Source organism: Mus caroli, chromosome X (assembly GCF_900094665.2).
Source record: "Mus caroli chromosome X, CAROLI_EIJ_v1.1, whole genome shotgun sequence".
NCBI classification, from domain to species: Eukaryota; Metazoa; Chordata; class Mammalia; order Rodentia; family Muridae; genus Mus; species Mus caroli.
Genome location: NC_034589.1, coordinates 155,328,845 through 155,354,087, shown reverse-complemented (window position 1 = coordinate 155,354,087; position 25,243 = coordinate 155,328,845). Strand labels below are relative to the sequence as shown.

At 42.6% G+C, this 25,243-nt stretch overlaps 1 protein-coding gene across 1 annotated transcript; it reads left to right on the top strand.

Annotated features, from left to right (window-relative positions):
* The first annotated feature begins 11,802 nt into the window (after positions 1-11,802).
* On the top strand, positions 11,803-13,941 carry Tmsb4x (thymosin beta 4 X-linked). Its single transcript, XM_021153262.2, has 3 exons — positions 11,803-11,910; positions 12,989-13,103; positions 13,499-13,941. Exons 2-3 carry the CDS (start codon positions 13,004-13,006, stop codon positions 13,531-13,533), a joined length of 135 nt encoding a protein of 44 aa, XP_021008921.1. The 5' UTR covers positions 11,803-11,910; positions 12,989-13,003; the 3' UTR covers positions 13,534-13,941.
* Positions 13,942-25,243: the final 11,302 nt, after the last annotated feature.

Sequence of the window (25,243 nt, the reverse complement as noted above, 5' to 3'; positions counted from 1 at the left end):
AAGACACAAACCAATGTAAAGCCTTTGATCTACCATTGAGGAGACCCAGCCCAGCAGGAGGGGCAAAACAAATCAATACAAATGACAACAACTAGGACCGGTTATCACCTCCGAAGACTTTCCAAAGTCTTGATGTGGGAAGCCTGCTCCATGGTTCTCAGTGCTCATTGAAAACACACAAAATGGAGTGTATTTTGTTTTATGTTATTAAACGGCAATCAAATGGCCTATAAGAGATCATAAGGAAAGGAAGCGAGTTGTCCTGTTAGCACATTGCCTGCCACATGGTGGGCTCTTGGGAACGCTTGGCTACATGAACCCAATCAGCAGCACGGCAAGGCTAAGGACTTGAAGCTCACGGGCTTCCTTTCATCCTCCATGTTGTCCAACAGTACACAGCAGGGAAGCAGATGGAACCCGGAAGTATGGATCAGAGCTTGGGAGAGGAGATGGTATCTCTTTTCCCTGGGGGTCTCCCTTTTTTTCCAGTTCCCCACACCACCACATGTATCCCTCCCTTCCAGCACCCTTCTATAGCACTCCATTGGCACTCACTTGGGGGAGGCCTAGAAGAAGTCTGTGGAAACTTCCTTCTATACAAGCGTCTAGCTGAGAGGGCTGCCTGAGATATGAGGAAACCAAGCAAACCGCAGCCACTCGCCTGCAGAGGAACAAGCACAGAGGCCTTTGGCTGAGCCTGGGGCCTATTTCTGGCCTCACTGTCCTCTTACAAAGCACTTACGGCGCACCTGCCTCACTTCCTTGCCCCAAAGGTGAGGTGCTGGCTGCCTAGTGACAGTCTTCCATCCTGGCTTTCTGGGGCATGGGACAAGAATGAGTTCACAGAAACAAATGAATGCAAAAGAAACAAAACCAAGCACTTGGATGATAGTGCTCTTGTGAGAAGGTGCAGCCTGGTCACCCGTTCCTCTAAGTCAAGAGTACTCTCACAGAATATTCAAACACATCCATACACAGCTTCCCCACCTCCATGAAAATAGAAAGCAGGTCTCCAAAATGTAATGTTCTGCTCCATTTTACGGGAAGTTATCTATAGAGTAGCTGCTGAAGTTAGGAGGGTCTTAATGGGGTCTCAATGGCTGAATAGTGGGTATCAAAGGTACATACTAGAACGGAGTCTGATGCACGGTGGCCCAAGGGTTCATTTACTTTAGGATTGTTTCAGAGCCACAGGTACCACAAGAACTGTCTGCCTGACCTTTAAGAGCACAAGTTCCTTTACTTGCAAATAAGCAGGAAGTCCCCCTCCTTGGGTAGGGCCTCTGGGCGGTGCCTTTCACTTCCTTCCAAAGGTGTTTTCATCCTAAACCCCAAGCACCAGGGTCACATTCTGTTACTTTCACAGGCCTACCCAACTGCCTTTGGCTGGGCTTCATGGAAAGTGTCTTGATCAAGAAAAATAAAGACTAATTTTTAAATGCATGAAAGGTGAAGGTAAATGTAAAAATAATATTTTACATCAATATAAAAGTAGTACTATGTGTTTCTGGTACAAATGGTAAGTTCTATAAGTAGACTCTCCACTCGCTTTTCCCAGGATCAAACTATTAGTAGTTCTTGAAATTCTCTTGTAGAGAGCTGGTGAGTGGTGTTTAGTGAGCCCTGGCTGCCTGAGTTTGGAACCCCAAGACCTGTCAACATGGTGGAAGTGGAGAACTGACTCCTGGAAGTAGTTGTCCTCTTGCCTTCATATGCTCAACACATACACGAGTGCGCGCGCGCACACACACACACACAAGCACATACATGTATCCATGTGTGCCTTCCGTGTCAGTGTTTGTGTGAGCTCTTGGTATGTGTGTGTGTGTGCGCGTGCACGTGTGTGTGCGTGTGCATGTGTGTGTGTGTGTGTGTAACATAGTCGCAGTAGTAATCTACACCATAGGAACTCCTACATATATGGAAGCTGGAGGTTGATGGTTGGGTCACTTCCTCAGTTGCTCTCTATCCCCACAGGCAGTCTCTCTCTGAACCTGGAGCTTCCTTACTGGATAGACTGGCTGTCCAGCAAGCTTCCTGTCTCTACCCACCCCCCACCCCCAGTAGTCATCAGAACAATTCAAAATCCCTGGCTCCCACCAATTTTCCAAATCGGTTCCGGTTCTTCCTAGCTAGGATTTCCCAAAATACTGAGCCTGTATGGGGAGGGGGGGGAGTTCAAGTTGAGGCTCTCCAGCTAAAACCAATGTTGCAGAATGGGATGCCAGAGTCAAAGAAGACCCCTCAAATGTGTGAACACTGCAGGTGGGAACAAAAGAAAAGCTAAGGAAAAGTATCTCCCAACCTCCTCCCTTCCCTCCTTTGTATTGCTTCAGTAAATGGAATGAATCCAGGGCCTTGTGATGGGCTGCTATGCTGGAAAGCACTCTCCCACTGAGTAGAGTGAGTATATATCTGCAGACCTTGTGGTCTACTTTTAAGATAAACGAGACCATTTTGTGCCCAGCAAACAGATTGTTAACCCAGCTGTTGCTTTTAGTCTCTTCTAAAGAAGTCCTCAACAGTCCCATTGCTCTACAATTTCTTCAGGGGAAGACGAAGCCTCATTGGAGTAGTTACCATGAATGTACTTCGTAAATAGATATTTTCAGACTGCTTTTTGACACATTTCACCTTTGAAGATTTTCCCTTTTGGAGAATCCTGGGATGTCAGCTTACAGTAGGATTCCTTGTAAGGTGCTATCACAGGGGTGCCTTCATGCCCATGCACAATCTCACTAGTATTGGTGCATGGTGGGAGACTATTTCCCCACCATGGAGATCATAATGAATCCTCCCATAATTCCCACGCACCACGTAGGAAATAGAGAAATTAAAAGTTTGGGGGCTGAAGAGATGGATCAGTGGTGTTCAGAGCACTTGCTGCTTTTGCAGAGGTCAGTTCTCAGCACAAACATGGTGGCTCCCATTTTTCCTTAACCCCAGTCCTGGATGATCCGACAACTTTTCCTAACCTCCTTTTTCACCAGGCACCAGGCACTCATAGAATACACATATATACATGCAGACAAAACACCCTTATTCGTAAAATTTTAAAAAGAGATAGATCTTTATAGAAAATTAAAAAAGCATGTCTCAAACTATTGTAGCTTTTTGTGAAGAAATTCGGCAGATAACACCTTCATGAAGTGATCAGTGTTATTTTTTAATATTCTCAGTAACTAAATAAACCAAATCACTCTACTCTTGATAGTAGACAACAAGAAGGTCACATTATCCCTCATGCCTGTGGTATTTCTGCCCCCAAAGAAAACACACAAATTTAATCATGAGGAAACATCTATTAAACATAAATCAAAAGAAATTCCACACAACAGCTGTCCTATTGTCAAAAATATTAGTGTCATGGAACACCAAGAGAGCCCAAGGAAGTTCTATATTAAAACATGTCAACAGGATATAGCAATTAAACGTTTGCATGATCCCGAATTGGAAGCTAGATGAGATAGAAACTGTTAGAAGGACATTAACAGGCAAAACTTGAATGTGCCTGTAGATTAGATCACAGTATTTTAGCACAGATAATTTCCTGGTGCACATAATTGTACTGGTGTCTATGCTGTGGAATGCTTTTATTGTTAGTCAACATGCATCTAGGGATGGGAGGTGGGGTGGTAAAAGATTTCATATTCACAACTTATTTGCAAATGGTTTTAAAAACAATACACAGGCAAGTAGGTACATAAAATGGCTGGCAGAGCAGCAAAATATTAAATTGGGATGTTCTAGGCAAAAGGGTCTGCAGTCGTTAATTATCTTTGAAGCTTTTCTGTAAGTTTGAAATTATTTCAAATGATTTTGTTACATAGTCTGGTAATTCCAAACATGGTTTGTGTTATAAACAAATAACCAACCAGGCCTCATTACCAAAGCAAAGCAAACCAGTAAAGTTGCAGAAAGCAAAGGCAAAGAAGCCAAGCAGCAAAAGTGGCTCAATGGGTACAGGCACTTGCCATCAAGCTTGATGACCTGAATTTGATCCCTGGGATTCAAGTGATGGAAGGAGAGGATTAACCTTGCGGGTTGCCCTCTGACCTCCACACATGCACTAGTGTGTATGCACCCACACATACCCAAAATATATGCAGCAACAGTAAAAACGCATACGTTCTATCTTGACAAAAAGTACTTCTTACCTATTTTCATGACCAATCTCCCTTTCCTGGTGGTTTTAGCATTTTTGCTCACGAGAGTGATAATTCAGTGTGTGCTTTTTTTTCAATTACCCTTCACTATAAAATGTAAATCTCTTTCACTCAACTGATTTAAATCCAGTCCCCAGTAGGTTGTTCCTCTCGTTGGAAGTGGAAGCAAGAGAGACATATACGCAGAAGGTCCTCTCTGACTTGCCTCCTTTTTAACACTCTTTGTTATGGTGATGGTGCTTGTTGCTTTGGAAAATTGGATGTAGCATTTTTTGTACATGACATTTTTGTATATACATTGTGCATTTTGAAGCAGACAGCTGTTGTTAAGTGCACTCGTTGTGTTGGACAAATATTACTTCTACCTAGTTTTAAACCATTTTTATTGTTCCCACAGTAAGCCTTGAAACCATTACAAGGTCATTTCCCATTCCTCTCAACTCTTAGCTCCTGGGAACTACTAATACACTTATTGCTTCTGGATTTATTGAGGCTGGGTGCTTAATGTAAATAGAATCATACAGTATGTTGTCTTTGTAGATAACTTTTTTTCACATTGCATGTTTTCAAGGGTCTATGTGGTAGTATCGTTCAATTCTGTATCCTTTTGAGTAACAATGGAAATTGAACCCCAGGCCTTGTTACTAGAGTGATCTATATCACCAGCCCTTTAATCATTTGAGACAGAGTCTCACTATATAACCCACACTGGCCCCTTGAAATCAAGACTGACTTCAAACTTGAGACCCTCCTATCTTTACCCCCTGAGTACTGGGATTATAGACATATACCACCATACCTGGCATCGTATGGTAGGTAATTCAATGCTTAACATTTGAAGACTAAGGTTAATCTTAAACCAAGTTGAATCTATTAGCTGAGGTGAAATTCAGGAATTAATGTGTCTGTTGATTTCAATTGTTCATTTCATCTTTACCAATTCAGATCATGTGGACCTGGCTCTAAATTGTGCATTCTGGTAAGTAACTTAAGTGGTCTTTTCTTGTGCTTTCCTTTAAAATGAGTAGGGTTCATATCTATAATTTCTACTTTAGATGCAAAGACAAATGCCACAATGAACTACTGTAGAGTAAGATACCTCCCATGGGAAGTAAGTAGGGGTATGAGAGAATCAGTGAGGTGTACAGATGCTAGGAAAGGCTTGCTCTCTCACTAGCCATATATGTCCATCAATGTCTTCACACACGTAAGCTGAGAGCTGCAGGCCACCCTTAGACAGGAAAAAATAACATAGCCGAAAGGAAGAGAGCTTGTATCTGCGCACTACACAAACCCTAGGGACAGGTAATGACTGATCTAGGTCATCAGCTTCAAGCGTAATGAGGCAAACTGAACCTTTGCATAGAGGGGAGAGGCTGAGGCATTCTGTGCACACAGGTTGGCTGTTACGATAGCACAGAATGGGTGGAAGGTGAGGAGTCCAGAAACCTTCCATAACTGGCAATTTGAACGGCAAAGCAGGATGAGACAACCCAAGAACCTCCCCCCAAACCACTGGAGGTCATGAGAAGTTCCTTACTCATAGACATTGAAAGACCAGGGTTTCCTGGAGCTGTGTGTGTGTATGTGTTTCTCTGTGTCTGTATGCACATATGTTTGCGTGTGAGTGTACACATTCATGCACACATATTGTATGCTATTCACAAAAATGCTCAGGCAAGGTTAGCAAGGCTGGACTTCAACTGGAAAGGAAAATAAAAAGGTGAAAAGGATGATGAATTTCACCAGTAGTGGCGCTGGTGTCAACAGCTCTGCTGAAGCACCTCAGTCCCATTCCGCATTGTCCTCCCGCCCCACATTCCTCCCAAGTAGGCCAGAAGTGAGTAAGGACACAAACGGAAGTTTATGATCCCTAAAGTTCTGACAGCCAGGTCAATGTGTGCTTGGACTTCATTGTGTTTAATTTAAGAAGCCCATTTTCGTTCTTGAGCTTTCAAACATGTGTTCTACTTTCCTAAATAATCTTTTCCTCAAATCGCCACCACTTGTGGCTGTGAACCAAGATCAGAATGCTTCTGCAGCTGAGCATCATGGGTGGCTGTGGCCAGGGGCAAAAAGGAAGAGGAAATGAACACAGGTCCCATCCTAGAATCAGGAGGACAAGTTAATGGCAGTGGGGACACATAGGACTCTATAATCTGGCAGGGTAGGATTGGCTTCATAATGTAGGGGGAACTCTGTAAAGAAGGAACATGGTGAGCCTCTGCGGGAGAGCATGAAGAATTTCAAGATGGCAGCAGTTTATTACTATGTGTCAGGCTTTTCTGAGTGCAGGGTCCAGTCCAACACACAGGCCACACAGCCCTAAACAAGCTAATACTTTGATCAGCATCCTTCTCCACTATGAAGCAGCAACTCACTGCTTGGCTGCTTGGACTTGGTTTCTTCATCATAAAGCCAGAGTGCTACTTTTTGCTAGTAATATGGAAATTATATTCTCTCTCTCTCTCTCTCTCTCTCTCTCTCTCTCTCTCTCTCTCTCTCTCTCTCTCGTGTGTGTGTGTGTGTGTGTGTGTGTGTTTGTGTTTAAGTGTCTTATTCTTTAGGTATTATCTATCTCGTTTTCATTTTGGTTGTTGTTATTGATTTTGTTTTGTTTTGTTTTGAGCAGGATCTGTCTCTGGCCTGGAACTTATACTCTAGAGTAAGCTGGTTGTCCAGTGCACACCAGTACTCTGCCTACCTCCACCTCTCCAATGCAGGGATTTTACACACGAGCACCGCCACACCTGGATTTTTATGTGGACATTGGGAATTAAACTCAGGTCCTCATGCTTGCAAGGAAAGCACAGGGTTTAATGCATCAGCCCTGGGATATGTATTTCACAGAAAAGGTTTGACAAGAGTGTGGATAAAGTTTAGTGGTAGAGTGCTGCCTAGCACGTGTAAGGCACAGGGCTGGAATCATAGCACCATGAGGAAACAACAACAACAACAGCAATGTAAAACAAAGTTTTCACACCCATAGCTGAGCATGGCTTTTAATGTATAATCATCTTGCCTCCAATCCCAATGGCTGGAATCTCAAGCATATGACAGCATTATTTGCTTATAGTATTTATTATTTAATTATTTACATTTCAAGTATGTCTGTGATCCACATATGTGTCTGTTACCCAGAAAATCCAAAAGTCAGAAGAAGGTGTCAGATCCCCTGGGACTGGAATTACAATTCTGAGTCACCTTATGGGGACTTGGAATCAAACCCTGGTCTTCTAGAAAAGCAGCCAGGGCTCTTAACTGCTGAGCTGTCTCTCCAACCAATATCTATATTTTGAAGTGTGTTATTTTTTATTTGTTTTGAGATACTGAGGACTAAACCTAGGACTTTGAATATGCTAAGTATATGCCCTAAGGACGAGCACATTAAGTTGGAGGATTTATAGACAAAAGATATGCCTATATGTCTTTATTTCTAGCTTGTCTACACAGCCAGTCTGAAGACCTTAGGATGTTAGACCAACTCTGCATTTCAATGAGGCCCAACCACATCACTGGGGTTTCTGTATGATCTTGGCTTAGTGGGTTTGTTAATTTCTCTATAATTCCCTCATCTACAAAGTGAGGGAAATAATGGGCCTTCTTAGCAGGTCTTCTGGGATACTGCAGGGAGAGCTCCAGGATACAGCACAAAGTCAGAAAATGCTGGCTCTTACCACTGCTCTTATTATGACCATGCTCGCAAGCAGTATTATTCTTCAGCCCGTTACCTTCCTTCCTTTCAACAACATTTCCTGCCACTGTCTTTCCTCCCATGCAAGTCCCTTGCCAAACTCACTGCGCTCTGCAAGACTCAAAGATTCTGTTTGAACCGGCTCTCCTAGCTGGGAGACCGAGTAACCACTTGGAGGGGATGTTGTAGAGGCAAACTCAAGCTGCAGAAATTCCTTCAGATCAAGAGGAAGACAGGGCAATTAGCAATGCTGCACATGCAAGAGGCAGGGCGCGAGGAGCTCTTGGTTTTGTTTGTGCTTGCCGGTTTTCCTCCACTCATTTTTCTCACACTGGCGGGGGGTAGGGGGAGCCCTTTGTTTTACTGTACTGGAGCCACAACGTGGAGCTGCCATGGGTGAGAACTCTAGAGAATGCTGGAGAAAGAAAGGTCTCTTCAGTGAACCTAGTGGCAGGAGTCGAAGGAAGGAGATAGACTTGTAATAGGATGTTTGGTTTAGAGAAAGTTGCTTAAAATTTTAAAAGCCGCAGTTTCTTTCGTACTAAAACGAGGAAGTCTGTATCCAGTGCATAGAGGATGAGAGCTGAATCCTACTCTATATGCAAAGTCTTCAGGGACGTACAAAATCTAGCTAGGACTAGATTTTGAAATCGCTTCCCTCCTTTGTCCTTTTCATCTTCTGTTACCTAGGGACTCCTGGCTGTTCACGGGGATTTAGCTTCTCCTGGGTACAAGGGGGCGGGGTCAACTGTAAGGAAGAGTCCGAAGGAAAGGTGGCAATTGTAGGAGCCCCCAGGGGAGTGTGGGCTGCAGGCAGGTGGGGCAGATGGTAGGAGGCCCTAAACTCAGACAAAACGAGCTGGGTTTGAACAAGCAAAGAGCTGAGAGCCCTGCCATGTCCCTGGCTCCTCCTCTTTTTCCTTCTGATTAGTATTCCGGCCAAAACTAAAAAGTTCCGAATCATAGGACTCATTTTCATAGGCTCAGACTTCTATGGGCTGTCGCTCCATCATTGGAAATGCACACAATTTTGGCCTAGGCCCACACTGGAAAGCAAAAGAAAACAAAGTGCCAGCTCGCGCCACTTCCTGGATCCGTGGGGCATGAGCTTCCACAGGGAGGGGCAACTTCGTTGGCATGTTTCTCACAGGGTGCCATGACCTGTGAGCTGAGAGAGGCTTGCCTTTCACTGGAAGGCCCCAGAGAGCAGAATCCATCATGCAGCTGAAGGGACCAAGGCCTCTGAAAGCTATTATTATTATTATTATTATTATTATTATTATTGTCTCTTCACATCTTTGTCTTTGTCCCTTTAATTGGAATTGAAAACTCCCACCTCAGTGGTTATTGTGCCCAGTATATGCTAATCTTCTTATAAATGCTTCCTTCCCCGAAGCAGCAGTTATCCCTGACATCTGGAATATTAATGCTAAGTAGATTCAACTGTCTGAGATGTAAACCGGTTATTCAAGTCATCTGTTAAGGAACTGACTTTAAGTACTGAGAATCAACTGAAGCAGTGTGATGATGGTTAATTGAGCAAATACTATCTTCTAGGTGTCAAGAAACAGGCTGGTTTAGTACCCAGGCTAACCTCAAACTCACTCTGGATGACCTTGAATTCCTCATCCTCTTGCCTCTACATCCTGGGTACTGGCATTTCAGGTGCGTCATACCAGGCCTGTTTTATGTCACACTAGAGATTGAACCTAGGGCTTGCTGCGGTCTAGGCAAGTGCTCTGCCAAATGAGTTATTTTTATTTGCAAAGAAACCCCACAAAATATCTAATTTTCACTGATAATTTATTAAGTAAATAATATCGTCAAGTATTAGTTATGCAGAAATATGTAATGAAATATATACACTTCCCTTTATAAGAGATGAAATGCCAAATTACTTGAGGTTTTTGTTAATGGCAAACAAGAAAACATTTATTCTTTTCTTCTCAACTTTCCATTTTAAATAAGAAGAGAACACAGTGCTCGCCATTGTCCCAAGAACTTGATCTTCCCACAACTCCTACAGTTCCTTATCACCACTTGTCCACTTTACAGAGAAGAGTTAAGAGAAGAATGATCGTCAGGAGGACCTGGACACTCTTAAGACAAAGCCTCTTATTTGCATTTCATTTTATCCGATCACCCTTTCTTTTCTATTTTTCTGCCCAGTGGGCAAGGGAAGCCTGTATACAGAGGACTCAGTTCCCAGGGCAAGTTGCTTCCTCTCTTACAGCCTGCCTGCTCTTTTTCAGTCAGCAGCTAAAATAATCTGCCTGCTACGCTGTTACGAAAGTAGAAAATTCTAGATGTTTACAGATTCCACTCTTCAGTCTCCTCTGGCCGCATAACTTCTGTAAGGGCTAATCTTTCCTAAGGCAAACAGGCAACCAGGATCAAGGCGATAGCATTCCTTTGTCATAGGAAGACACGTAGACGGTGACAGCTGAGTGAAGGAAGGGACACTGGAATCCAATGACCCACCGAAATGGTGTCAGTGTAACTGCAGCTGCCAAGCAGAAGTCAGGAATGCACCCTGCAAGATCTGTACTGTGTTTCAACAATGCAGTGAACTCCCTCCAAGTGAACATGGGGAGAGAGAGGATGTGTTACCAGAGAAGTGACATCTAATGCATGCTCAAACAGGTCTAGGGCCCCATTCAAAGGGCAGAAAGGCAGGCTCCCAAGTAGAGCATTAACTGGGGAACCACATGGGTCACCTGCTCCTCCCTACCCCCATCTCCTTCCTCCCAAGTAAAAGGGAAGTAGATGAAGAAATGGGGAAGTCCAAGCTGCTCCAGCAGCGGCAGTTTAGGGTCCCTAATAATACTTGACATTACCAGAGAGGCAAAGCCTCTGCCATAAAAATGCTTAGCATAGGCTTTCTGGAAACATCCCTCCAGGGCACAGAAAAGGAGAAGGAGTGTTTTATAGTTCTCTGTGTCTCAGATATAATCCCAGCGATGCCTTTTTAAAAATATCCTACGTAGCTACCTCCGATCACCTGCCACTTGCAGGCACAAGCTTGGTATCTTTGTAATTACTTTTTAGTAGCAAGTGGGTCCCTGCTACTTACGGACTCAGGTGCCATTTTGAAACCGGCAGGCACATCTCTACCTGAATCGTCCACATGTGTTGTGGGGAAAACCTTCCCTTCAAAAGCTAGTTCGTGCTTCAGCTTCAATCCTCAGATAATAGAGCTAATGGACTTGTGGTCTTTGGGAATCCTTGGCTCTCATTAGCAATCACTTTTAATTGATGAAAATAAGAAAAGGAAAATTAACTTCCTTATTGTCAGTCAGTAACAGAAGTTGAATTTGACTTAATTTTTAAGGGGCAGGCTGTGTTCTCTATGAAGCTCTCAATTACCTTATACCTAGCAAATGTTAGGTACTCGACTCGATTGCTCACGGAAATTATAGCAAACAATACAGATGCTGCAGTGCTAAAACTTTTCTTTTAAAAATCCACTCAAGGATCCTTTATCGCCCTCTCAAATCAAGGGGGAGACAATCGAGGGAGACAAAGAGGGCCGGGTGGGGCTGTCCACTGGTCTGAAAGCTGAGTCATTGGAATCAGACCCCAGCAGCTCTTGTATGAGGGACACCTCACCCTATCTTGGGGGCGTTGGCTGCAGACAAAGCCGGTTTCAAAGTAAAGAAAAGCCTGTCCCCTTAGGTGCCACTCAGGCCATTAGTTATCACGCATTAAACCTTAAAAACAGGTTTGGGCGGCTGCCGCAAAAGTTCATGATAATAAAATAGACGTCAAATGGGGGGGGGGAGCATTTTGAAGGAGTTTGTTCCTTTTCTAGTTCCGCCATCGTTGTGGTTCAAAGGCGCTGGTGTATGGGGATGTGGGGGTTGGGAGGGGGTCTGACAGCCTCCGAACGCCCTTCCGGAGATGAGGCGCGAAGGAGTTAAGCCGGACTGCGAGTGACATCACCTCATTTGCATAGGAGCACGCATAAAGCGGCGTTCGCCGCGCCCCTCCCGACAATCCGCAGCGGCTTCTGAGCAGATCAGACTCTCCTTGTTCGCGCAGCTCGCTCGGGTGAGCCCCAGGGCCCCTTCCTTCTGTCCTTCCCTGCCTGTCCAGCGCAGGCGCTTGCCCCTCATCTTCCTCGTCCTTAAAGCCAAGTCCAAGGGGGTACTTCCAGGCAAGGTAGTTTCGGGGAATTTGGGGGGATGCTAAACTCTTCCAGATGCTGAGTAACGGGAAGGGGAACTTGATTAAGAAAAAGAAAACCCCACAGAATTGGGCATTCTGTTGCGCAGCTTAGAGGGGAATTGTTGTTTTTTTTTTTTTTTTTTTCCGCCTCGACCCTCTCTCCGAAATATTTTCCCTTGCCTAGCTAGCTGTAATTAATCAGAAATAGAAAGATCCTTTGTTCAAACGCTCTGTGCTCCCCTTAATCGCCTGATGGCTTCGAGGGCTGTTATCTGTGGCGGGTTTAACCTTCCCGGCCTTTAGCGTGAAAATTCAGAAGCCCTTGCAAACGAATGTATGCAAAGGCCGTCAAAAGGCCCCTGTATGCAGATCAAGATGCTTTTTCGAGAAGTGGGGAGGCAGCTTTGTGTGCCGAGGCAGCATTGTTGGACTAGAGAGAGGAGAGGAAGCGAGTAGGGCGGTGGTCGGCAGCTGGCGGCGTCAGCTCCCCCGCCTTTGTGCGGAGGAGAAAGCTGGACCGCCTGGCATCTTTTGGAGAGCAAGCCCTTCTAGAAAACGTAGATGCGTATTGCGACCTTGGCTTCTTTTTAAGAGATTTTACTAGACTTTCCCCCACTTAAACTGGAAGTGGCTTCGTTCTATCCCGACTTTAATTTTTCAAAACTCCAATGTTAACATTCCGCAATGGTGAATTTTATTATACGTGAATATTCACCTTTGACTATTTCCACCTTCGTTCTTTGAATCTTCACTTTGGGAATATTAAGGGGGAAGATTTTTTTTTTTTCCTATAGAAAGAGGAAGATCTTTAGGGAGGACTCGACAAGGAAAGCACTCGGAGAGGCAGTAGGATTTCAGGCTTTGGGCTTTCGGGCGCGGTGGGGGGGGGTGCTTTTGGAACTGGGAGAGGCGAGGGTGGGTGGCTCTTTCTTAGCTCTGGTCTTGGCTTTTGTACCTTCAGCTCCTTCCAGCAACCATGTCTGACAAACCCGATATGGCTGAGATCGAGAAATTCGATAAGTCGAAATTGAAGAAAACAGAAACGCAAGAGAAAAATCCTCTGCCTTCAAAAGAAAGTAAGCTGTTCGCCCCCACCCATTTTCAGAACGGGCTGGGCGGGAGCGGAGCAGAGCGGGAGCAGCAGCAGGGAGGAAGGGAGGGGCAGCGGGGAGGATAGGGGGGGGCTGCGGGGGAGGAGTCGACAGTTTGATGATGATGAATATGGCCTACAAAGGTTAATTAAAAACTGTTTTGCAGCCAACAAGCGCCAGGCTTTAGTGATTTAATAATGGAATATTTCATATTCCATATTATGCATATACATTTATTGAGTAACTGTACTTCTGTTTAGCATGTCTTGCTCAGCGAGGCTGTTATGTGTCTTTCTAGAATTTTTATAAGGCTTTTTAAAGGAAAATCATGTCATTTTATAGAATGCTCTAAGCCTCTTTTTTTTTTCTTTTCTTCACAGCAATTGAACAAGAGAAGCAAGCTGGCGAATCGTAATGAGGCGAGCGCCGCCAATATGCACTGTACATTCCACGAGCATTGCCTTCTTATTTTACTTCTTTTAGCTGTTTAACTTTGTAAGATGCAAAGAGGTTGGATCAAGTTTAAATGACTGTGCTGCCCCTTTCACATCAAAGAATCAGAACTACTGAGCAGGAAGGCCTCCCCTGCCTCTCCCACCCACCTGCTGGTCTGGCTAGCAGAGAGGGAAAAGAACTTGCATGTTGGTGAAGGATAAAGCTGGGTGGGAGATGATGAAATAGAGAGGAAAATTCAAGATGGTCAAAGATGTCCTGCAGGATGTAAAATGCAGTTTAATCAGAGTGCCATTTTTTTTTGTTCAAACAATTTTAATTATTGGAATGCACAATTTTTTTAATATGCAAATAAAGTTTTAAAACCTGATTGGTGTGTCTGCTTGGTGACTGGAAGGAGTAGTTAAATGAGTGATAAAACCCTTTCAAAACTGCCTTGCCTCTTGGTCACTGGCACATAGAAGAGACAAACCTAAACCGCCTTGGCCTCCCAGCTCTGGCTTAGTCCAGGTCTGTGAAATACCCTGTCTATAGCAAATGACTGGGAGGTCATCATAAGAGTCCCTAGTGGGTTACATGGAAGATTTAATGAAAAGATTTGAACTTGGTATAGCCACCATGGTTGGAAGAAGGGGGCTGTGGAATGAAGGGGTAGGGGGGAGGATGGCCAGCCTGAGGAACTCACGGGTAGTTAGAGCCTTTCAGGAGCTTTGGAAAGCCAACATTGAACTTATTACATATCACTCAACACAAAAGGTGGTGGTTTGGTACATTAGCATTAGGTATCAGCATGAACTTGGCTAACCAATTATCTGGTATTGAACAAGTGGAATTTAGGACAAAAAGGTAAAAATAAAGAGAACGTTTTAGTATTTGCTTTAGAAAGGAATTTAGAATTGGTTTGTCCTTGTCTAGCGGCCAGTTTGCAAATGAAGCTCAATGTTTAAAATCGGCTTTATTAAAGTAAATGTGTTTACCAGTAAGTGGTGATTTGAACTTAGTGAAATCCTCATAAGGAATGCTTGGGCTTAGAGGACACATGCAGGACAGGTGAAATCTGGGTCAGATAACCATCGGCTGACCCGAAGGGCTTGAGTCCTCCCTAGTCGGCAGTCATCTGAGCTGCATATTTAATTGGCAGGTACACGCAAAGTCCTTGTTCTGGCCAGGCCACAACATGTAGAAAGGGAGGAAAAATGAGCTATCACTTGTTAACAGTAAAATGAAGGTACTTGAAGCTCCGTCATGGATGACTCTGTTCTTTCCGAAGGGTGCAGATCTATTAAGCCAAATAGAGCAATATTTTAAGATCAGTAGCTTACCCAATATCTCAGCAAGGCTGAAGCATACAAAGCAAATGTCCACAGGAGGAAATTTTCTTCTAAAACCGGGCTTGTGAAAATACCGGTTTGTAGGGTGGGTGGTGCATTACCAAACCCAGTTGATTCCCTTTGCTCAACACTTCCTTTGAGAAATGCACACGAAACCACCTGTGGTTTAGACAATCGAGGAGACCATCAGTGAACAGACCTTTATCTGCCTGTCAGGGGTAGGATGTGTGCATGTGTTGGCCACAGCTCATTCACTCGGTGGAGAGGAGCCCAAGCAGCCAGCACAAAGGTTCTGGGGGTGGGGGGTGGGGCAGTCCTCTAGCCCTGACATTTCTTTGCTGACCTACAAGGCAGTTTAAAGAAAATGCCCAAACCACAGAGAGAAAATGGACACATGCAAATTTTTGCTGTGTGCATTTTCTAAAGGATCCAAGATGAAAAAAAATTAGAAAAATTTCACAAAATTCCAGGGTTCCTCAATTTAAAAAAAGGATGGGGGAAAGGAATGGTTTAGACAGGTCCATGGTGGAAAAGATGGCCTTTCTGTCCCAGGAAGACCAAGACAAAATGTAGTGGGGACAAAAAGGCAGAGTTAAAAATCCAGGCCTGGGGATATAGCTCTATTAGTCGAGTGCTTGCCTAACATGTATGAAACCTGAGGTTTGAGTCTTAGCACTACATTAAACCTGGAGTGGTGATGGAGGCAGGAAGATCTTTCAAGGCCACCGTCAGCTGCATAGGAGGTTTGGAGCCAGCCTTGGGTACAAAGGACCCTCTCTCAAAATAACGAAAATGAAAGAAAATTAGAAATGACCAAATGCTGAGAAATGGGTGCAAAGTCAGGAACAACTGCCCTCGTCATGAGATACTGGAATTTGACTAAAATGCTACTGGAATAGAAGAGAGTCCTTTGCTGCTGTTTTGTCATGGTTGTGATGGTGGTGGGGTATTATTACTATTATCATTTTTAAATGCTTTATTTGATGAAGCATTCTGTATTCTTCCTAGGAGAGAATCTTCCAGACGGGCTGAAGGTATTTAAGAATTCCTGGGGGAATTTATGTTTCTGCTACCTGAGCACTTAAGGTTGCCAGTATTTTCAGAGATGCTGAAGGAGAAAAGAAATATATCCTTAGTACACGAGAGAGAATATTTCAACTAGACACACTTGCTACCACATCTTTGACTGGTCTCCTCTCAGATGGAACGGGTCAAAGGACCTTCTGTACACTGCAGGCAAACTGAACCTAGTGGTGCATGCATGTAATCCAGGACTTGGTAGGATAAGACATGAGGATCAACCTAAGTTCCAGGGCATTTTGGGACTCCAGAAAAACTCCTGTCTCTAGAATAAAATGGGATAAAAGCCAGTCACAGAGTTTTGCAGTTCTGTAAACTTGGAACCAATCTAGATGAATAAACCAGAACTGGAGAAAAGAAGAGGCTCACTGAAAGACCCGGGGATTAGAGCTGTTTTCAAAGCTCACCAAATTTTCAACTATTTTAGCTGTGCATATCCCAACCTTCTCGTGGATGGACTTTTAAAGCCACTTTTCAGGAGAACAACACACTTTTAGTAGTGTGTGCAAAATGATTGAGCAAGTGCGGAGTAGAAGGCATGGGGACAGGTAAACAGTCTGATATGCGCACAGCCGCTCAGCCTTCCTACACTTCTTCCAGCCCTTGTAGCCACACCTAGGTTTTGTTGCCCATACACGCACTGAAGATTCTGTTTCTTTCTCCCAGAGAAGCATAATTCCTCAAGACACAAAACGGTGTTTGTTTCTTCTTTTTTTTCCCCCATTTCTAAAAATATGAGTGCTATTCATGCTTACTAGAAAGAATACTGCATTTTGGAAACTGTGTTACAGCCAGAAAATAAATTTAAAAAAATCGTGAGTCTTCTTTAGCTCAAAATGTACATTTAAAAAGGTTTCAATAATGTAGAGAGCACCAAATGTTTCCTTTTCCATAGCAGCCATCATGGGCCTAGTGTGAAAGTAAGAAAAGCAATGTAAGTGCTTTCTTTGCTCTCACCCCACTGTGCTCAGTTGTATATTAGGCTTTTAAAAGTTATTTGTAAATTATATTTTCATGAGCAGCTTACAAGATAATCTAATAGAAAGAAACACACCATTTGGGGATCCATCTATACTTTTATTTGTGTATAATGAAAGAGGACACAATGACAAGCTTAAGATACAAATGTAGAAAGAACTGAAACCCGCACGCATCAGTTTATATTTCCCTAGGGCATTTGTATAGTCTTCTCTAGGCATGTCGTCTGGTTCCTGCCTTCCTCAATTGTGTGGACGGAGTTGTGCATGCTACCTTCATTGGGTGTGTATTGAGTATTCTTTCCTGTTTAAAAGTCTCACACGGTAAGAGAAAAATTAATTAGAGCTTTGCTCCTTAATTGGAGACTTCATGCAATGTGCTGACTTAGAAGTACTTTTGAACATGTGATTAATATTCTAGATAGCACTATTATATGTTCGTGCTTTTTTATGAAAAAAATAATAAAGTTTAATTTAAAGCACACTATCAGAATATATCTGCAAGACTGCATTGGCAGCCGAAGAAGAAGAAGAAGAAGAAGAAGAAGAAGAAGAAGAAGAAGAGGAGGAGGAGGAGGAGGAGGAGGAAGAGGAAGAGGAAGAGGAAGAGGAAGAGGAAGAGAAGAAATAAAAGCAACCTGAAAATCATGTTTATTAGAAGACTGGAGAAAAATAATAATGACATTTAGCTTTAAAAATCCTAAGTTTCTTGCAAATCAACTTACTTCAAAGTGGAAGAAAGCTAAGTCATTTTAAATATCACAATACATGTAGGCTTCTTTCATTGAATATCATATACATTTAAAGGGAAAGTTATACAGAATTTCTTTCTTTTTCTTTTCTTCCTTCCTTCCTTTTTTTTTTTGATAAGATCAATTACTTATTTCTGAGAACTCTAAAGCCTTCAATTTGCCAGACAAAGAGCCATTGACTCTGTACCTACAGCCAGTAACATCTTCTCCACATTAAGCCTGAATGATGGATCATTAGTTTACTCTAACAATATTTACTGATTGTTTATTCCATGTTGAGTATTTTTATTTGCCACAGACATATACTCATAAGTAAAAAGGCATAGTAGCTGTCCTTGTGTGTTCTCCATCAATTAGAAGATACTGTTTTCATTTAACTTTGAGTAGAGAATGCAAAGACATTGCTCCCTTGAATTTCTAAATTCTGTTTTTCAGGAGTTGGGGCAGAAATATTAGATGTTCTGGGCCATCCTGAGCTATATAGTGAGTTTAAAACCAGCCCGAGGTACACGAGACTCTGTCTTAAATAAGTAAATAAATAAGAGACTGGTAAGATGGCTCAATAAGAGAATGTGGACAATGGAAATGGAGAGGTGCCTGCTACCAAGCCTGACCACATGTGTTCCAACCCCAAGGCACATACGGTAGAGGGAAAGAATTGACTCTTGCAAGTTGTCCTCCAATCTTCATTTTTGTGCTCTAAACAAACAAAGAAACAAACAAACAAAAAAGTGGAGATAAACCCTGAAGTTCAGCCAGTCTAGCCCAAAGAGCAAAACAGAAATGTTCAGTGAGAGATGCTGTCTTTAAAGATGATGTGTTTGAGAAGCCATAGAGAAAGATATATGGATATCAATCTCTTTTGTCTGCACAGGACAACTTGAGTAAGGACACCATCTCCAACCCCCCCCCCCCACACACACACACTATGGTGAGTTTTCTAGAGAAATACTTCTTATTGCTAAGTCCTTCCTCTGTTCACATTATCTTTTAAACTTAATTGTAAAATTGTTGGGAACAGAAAGCATCACTGGAAAGCAGGAAAGATGATACAAGCCTATAGTCTCAGTACTCTGGAGGTAGAAACAGGAAGATTAGCACAAATTTTAGGCTAGCCTGATCTATATACAGCAAGTTCCATATCAGCTAAGGCTATATAGCAAGACTTTCTGAGAGGGAGGGAGGGAGGGAGGGAGGAAGGGAGGGAGGGAGAGAGAGAGAGAGAGAGAGAGAGAGAGAGAGAGAGAGAGAGAGAGAGAGGTCTGATGTTTGAGCCTCAGGGAATTTAGCACAATCATGAGTGCTCAAAGCTAGCCATAAGTACAGTACCTGGTTGGCTGAGGAAAAGGTCATATTTATTTAGTAGGGTCCCACAGCTTCAAGTATCAATGGAGAGGGTCAAGTTATGCTCATAATCTATTCAAAGCAGCAGAAACCATTCCTGTCACATAATTGTCAAACCACAGGAAATGATGCTTTTCCTCATTACCACATTCAGCTCTGTAAGTGGCTGATAGCTTTCCCTTCACAGTCTTTCTGATAGTGTTTTCTCAATTTAGAACCAAAAATACTTTACAAGATTAATGTATATGTAAAATGCCAGATGCCCTGGGATCATTTCTATTTAAAAGAGCAGCTTGCTTGGAGGTCAGAAAAGGTCCTTATTTTCTTCACATTTATTGAGAACCTACTGAGTACTCAACTTTTTCCTGGTTTCTGGGAACACAAAGTAATGCCCGATCTGGTGCTGGGCTGATATAAGAGGTGGATTCAAGGTGAGTGAAGAGTTCCTGTACAGCAGAAGTCAAGTGTGTTCATTCAGCAGCTATTTCCTCTTCTATTTTCGTTCAGTAAAATCCTGGGCTGGGAAATGACTTGGAACTGGATTGGGTACAGCTACAGCACCTGGTAAAATAGTTTGTACTTCACCCTTAGGCAAATGGGAGATATCAGAGTTGAATTCAGAGTCCTCTTGAAGCAGCTTGTAACTCTCCATTATGCTATGTAGGCTTAAGGAAGGCTGGGCAAGAAGAAACAGCCCATACTTGTCATCCCAAAAGCCGATTAAGATCCCCTTGTTACAGTAAGCTGGCACCAGGAGGTAATAAATCTTACTGTGATTGGGATTTCTTCAAGGCTGTGTGAGCTTGTACTATCTCTAGATTCTAAACACTTTTCTGTGCTCATTTGCTACCAATTTTAGACTGATGTGAACAAAAAAGCAATAGTTTTGAATACGTAAATTAGATCATAGTGTGTGTGTGTGTGGGGGGGGGATCTAAGGACTGCAGTCTAAAAGACCAGGCAAACACTGGTCTTCAATCATGTATTAGGCTCCTGAATATGCTACAAGAATAATCACAATTTTTAGAGCCCCAAACAGCAGAAATGGGGTTGGAAGGAGACTACTCGCCTACTAAATACGTGGGTCTATGGAAGGATAGACAGAAATTGAAGGGTTGGTAAACTGTATTACTTACTTCCCTCATTATGTGACAAAATAACCAACTGAAAACAACTTAAGGAAGGAGAGTTTTATTTTGGCTCAGGGTTGAAAGAGAGACAGTCCATTATGGGGGGTGAGGCATGGCAGTGAAGGTCTTTGGTTGTGGGAGTATGAAGCTACTGCTTGTTATATCTTGGCAGAATCACAAAGCAAAGGGATTAATCAGACTGTAACCAGACCCCAACTACAACTTTCAAAGCTGGCCCCTAGTGAACCACTTCTTCAAGCTCAACTATACTTCCGAAAGGCACTATAACTTCTTAAAATAGAGAATCAATATGTTAAGAAAAACTTGTGTGGACCATTTTACATGTAAACCATTACACAGTTTTATTGACAAACCATTCTATCTTTCAAGGGCTAATATAGAAAAACTTGTAGGAATTGTCATGGAATAGAATGAAAGGAATATCAAAGATTGTCTGTTGCCTGTGACTACAGACATGAATAACTCAGGTGTCAAAGAAGACAATTGTACTATTATAGTAGGTTAAATTATTTCCAAAGATGGGAAAAATACCATACAGGAGATAACTATATGCACCCTTTCATAAATAAACATTTCCTAGTAGGATTTCCTTAAAAGCAAAGGTAATTTACAGGGTTTCTGTTGCACTATCTGCTGAAGGAAAATGGTTAAGTTCCCAGGCTCACCAAACTAAGACTAATCTAAACTAAATAAAGGAATGTAAAAGTGAGAACTCTAGTTTGAGAAAGAATAGTTGTAATAACTAACCTGAACTTATAATTTCAACAATTGTTGGTAACTTGAATTCAAATCTGTGAGTTCATGTGTATAAGCATAAATACTTTAAGCCTCCTCTGTGTGTGTGTGTGTGTGTTTTATATTCTTCTAAATGTTTCATTGGCTGTCTATAGGTTCTGTACTATATAGGTATGTAAGAACACATGCATATATATCAAGAATGGACACAGCTTTGGGAAGAGGAGGCAAGAAGGCTTTCAATTCAATGCTCAGCTGTGCTATAAAGAGACCAATTATATATAAAAAAAGATAAAACAAACAAGATGATCTCACATAGAATCAACATATTGGCAGCTACTGTTTTGATCATTCATCCTCTGAGGAGTTGTTCTCTGAAACAGGCCTTAAAGTTTTCCAGTAGAGAGATGGCTATCCAAAAGGAAGTCAGGTTAGGCCTGAAGCCCATGTTTCAGTGAATGAATTCTTCAGGTTGGAAGCATGCAAGACCAAAAGGATCTAACATAGACATTAGGAGCCATGTGCTCCACAGAAGGATGGAGAGTTTCAGGTCAGCCTGGACGCCATAATGAGACCCTGTCTCAAAAAAATATATACATAGGGGACTGGAGAAGTAGCTGCTCACTGAAGAGCACTTGCTGTTCTTTCAGAGGACTGGAGTTTTGTTCCCAGTAGGGAGACTCATAACTACTTGGAACTCCAGTCCAAGGGATTCAGTGCATCCCTCTGGCCCCTGTGAGTAGCCCCTTCCCAGTACATACACAAATGAATTTTCGACAGCTAGAATTTATCCTCTCCCACTTCTCCTGGAAGCTCACAACCAAGTACAGCGCCACCATTGTATTGCTAGAATTCCATAGACATTTTGCTTGGCCAGGGCCAGTTCTGACTTGCTGCCATGACTTACATCATAGGTGTGTCCAGGTAAGATCCACTAGGGTGTGAGAATGAATTCGTGCTTTAAGTCACAAGGCCAGGTGAAGCAGAAGTGTGAGGGGCCCACACCTAGTTAAGGGAAGCTGCAGAAGCAGCCAGCTGTCCCCCATTTTAACCTCTACTCCCTGACCCCAGTTCTATGGGTATGAGGCCACACCCTAAAGCATGTTTTTCAAACTTCAGGCCTGGTCACAGGAAATCAAATTGAGTTGGTTCTTAGCAGCATTAAAAGTGAGATATAAAACAAAACAAGCAAACAATGGCAAGAAAAACAAGACAAAACAAATCACTACAAAGGAGTAGAACAGGGGCTACCAGCTTCTGCTCCTAGGAGCTGTAAGAATCATTGACTCAAATTTCTGTGAATTATTTCTGTGTGAGAGAGTAGGAGTCTGTGCTTTTGCATGCTGACATGTGATGTAAAATGTTCCTTAGTGTGAGGCAGAGTCACATTTGTCACGACTCCCATTTCTCAGCCTTTACCTTGTTCAAAACCTCCTTTTCTTTTTCTTTTTTCTCCATCTGGTTTAGATTCCTAATCATCATTCACTTCATACAGGCTTTGAACCCACTCTGTCCACACTCTGTTAAAGCTGGCCTTCATGCCCTAGCCCTGAATCCACTCCACTAACCTATTTTCCAATCTTCGGCTACACTTTCAACCACTAGCAGATAAAAAGATAAAATGGGACACTTTCCTATACTGCTGCCTCTGAACTTGCTGCTTATTCATTGTCTTTTTTTTTTTTTTCATCTACTAAGGACAGGAAAGGTGGCCACAAAGCATGGAGTTTCTGTGTGGGGGCTGAAAGAAATAAATAAGTATATCACAGATGCTCAATATATGGTCTCTGATTGCAACCCTCTTAGTTCTTAAATAAACACAATGTGATTTCTCCCCTTGCTTGGCCTCTTGCGGGCTTTTGATCACACTGATTGCACCTTCCGTTCTGAGTCCCTCTCCTCTCTTACCACCTGTTAGCCTCAATTCCTCTGTTCTTCTTCCATCAATTTCTCTGACTGCCTTTTCTTTCTCACATAGCCCTGACTCCAGGTTTATTACTTTGGTGCTGGACTTGACCCTACAAAGTGAAAGACAGTCCTTTCATATTGGAATATATATTCTTTTTGACTTCTGAGCTCTTGTCCCTGGAATGCAGGAACCCTAGAGAACCACTCACTTTCCAAAATATAAAGCCTTCCTTGCATGGCCTAGTGTCTTGACTTCAGAATGTGAGGTTACTCTCTTCTTCCAGAAAGCCTTCAAGTTACTGGTTTTATTAAGTTTCAAAAATAATTGGAGGGGCTGGAGAGATATCTCAATGGTTCTTAAGAGTACGTGCTCCTCTTGCAGAGAACAGGAATTTAGTTCCCAGTACCCACCTGATCAGTCACCACCATCTGTAACCCCCCATTCCAAAGGATTCAGTTCCATCTTCTGACCTCTAAGGGTACTGCTCACACCCAGTGCACATACATATATGCAAACAAAACATTCCTACACTTATAATTTAAAAACAAATAATTGAAAATTTATAAAGGTAGTCAAAAGAATGCACTACAGCCTTCAACTCCAATTACTAGTTACAAACATTTTAGTACATTTTCCCCCATTTTCTCTCTCTTTTTTTCCCCTTGAAATCTTTTAAAGCATTGTAGTCTATGTCACAATAAAGACATTCTCTTATGTACTGCGGTGCAGTGATCAAAAGCTGGCATTTGTAGAATGATACAAACATCTGATACAAAATCCATATTTCAGCTCTTGCCTCTTCTGTTTTCCTGCATAGCTCTTTTCTTTCTCATCTGGGATCCAGTGTGGGATCATACACTGAATTTGATTATAATGTCTTCCTCATTTGGAATAATCCCTTAGCTGTTGTTTATCTTTTTAAGACACTCGTGGGTTGTTGTTGTTGTTGTTGTTGTTATTGATTTTTTGTTTTTTTAAGAATGTGGACCAAATGGCTGGGAGAAGTCTTCTTGATTCGGATTTGCCAGTGTTTTCTGATAAACAAGTTAGGTAACTGTGGGTAGGAAGCACAGTAAAGGAGATGGGTCCTCCTTTGTACCTCAGAGCAGAAAGCATGGGGTGTCAGTTTGCCCTATATGCCAGTAATACATTTGCTCACTTAAGTATTTTCTACAAGGGTTCTTCATTATAAGCCTGTCTTTTGCCCCTTTGTAACCCTGTGAGAAGATTTGAGATTCAAGTGTGTTCCTCTTTTAAAATTTACCAGATAGTTTTGCATTTCTTGAAGATTCTTGTGAGAATCTAGTGGTGTGGCCCCAGAAGCTGAATTCCTAACTATCTGTTGCACAACAAGGTTTTTCTCGGGGAGATGTTACAGATATTACCCCCAGATAGACCAAAAAGTAGATACTACCAAAATCCAATTTAGTAAAGCAATGAGTTTTGTTGTCACCAAGGATGTCTCAGCAAGAATGACAGCTCACAAATGCTGGGAACCTGAAGCACATAGCTTGAAGGCAGCTCAACAGGCTTGAGGGTGTCCTTTCCAAAGGACTCAGTTGGTACCTCTCTCAGGCAACTGGTCTGATTTGAGTCTTCTGTGCATCTTGGCTTATCTGAGAGTCAGTTTTGTAGTTTGGCTTGTCTGAGAGTGACTCTCAGCAGTCTATATTGTTTACTCTTCAGAGGGAGGGGCCTAATGAAGCTGATCTCTTTCAGAGACTTCCTGAGCCTGTTTTGAATTGTTTGCCTTCTGCCTTAAGAAGCTTCCCAGCAGGGTGGGATGTTTCAATCTAGGAGCAGATTAAGACCACGCCTTTGCTTGAAGCATGGTACAAATGGGTAATCCCAGCTCTCAGGTGGCAGGAGGATGGCTGCCAAGTTTACGGCTAGCTTGAGCTAAAATAGTGAGTTCAAGACTAGCTTAGCCTAGTTAGCTACGTCTTGTCTCAAGGCAAAATGAAATAACAAAAAAAAAAAATAATAATAATGAGAACCCAAATGCAGATGTGGATGTATAAATCACATTCACATGCAGCTCACAGTAGATCCTTAAAATTTATTTCCATAACCACAAATACTACTCAACTTCCATTATCTGGCAGAGAAATTGACATGCCACGACTACAGCAAGGGTCGAAGTGATGTGGCTAGGCAGAAGCATAGCCTTTCAGGTTCCTACTAGACAAGGGAGTTTGCATTGTGAAGCCAATGTAAGCAGTACTGCAAGAGCTGGAGGCCAGTTCTGCCCCTGAAACACAGGAAGAAGACACTTATTTCAGAGAATCGAGAAGTTCCTTCAGAATTGCAAGCTTGGCTTCTGTCAAGTGCAAATATTTCAGTAAGCCTTAAGCAAACATCACCTGTTCTCCTGGTCAAGCACACATTCCCAG

Bases quoted from the DNA above. Each gene is read 5' to 3' on its own strand.
- Tmsb4x (XM_021153262.2), top strand. From the start codon at position 13,004: ATGTCTGACAAACCCGATATGGCTGAGATCGAGAAATTCGATAAGTCG. The intron at 13,104-13,498 runs GTAAGCTGTTCG...TTTTCTTCACAG, and splicing joins TCCTCTGCCTTCAAAAGAAA to CAATTGAACAAGAGAAGCAA.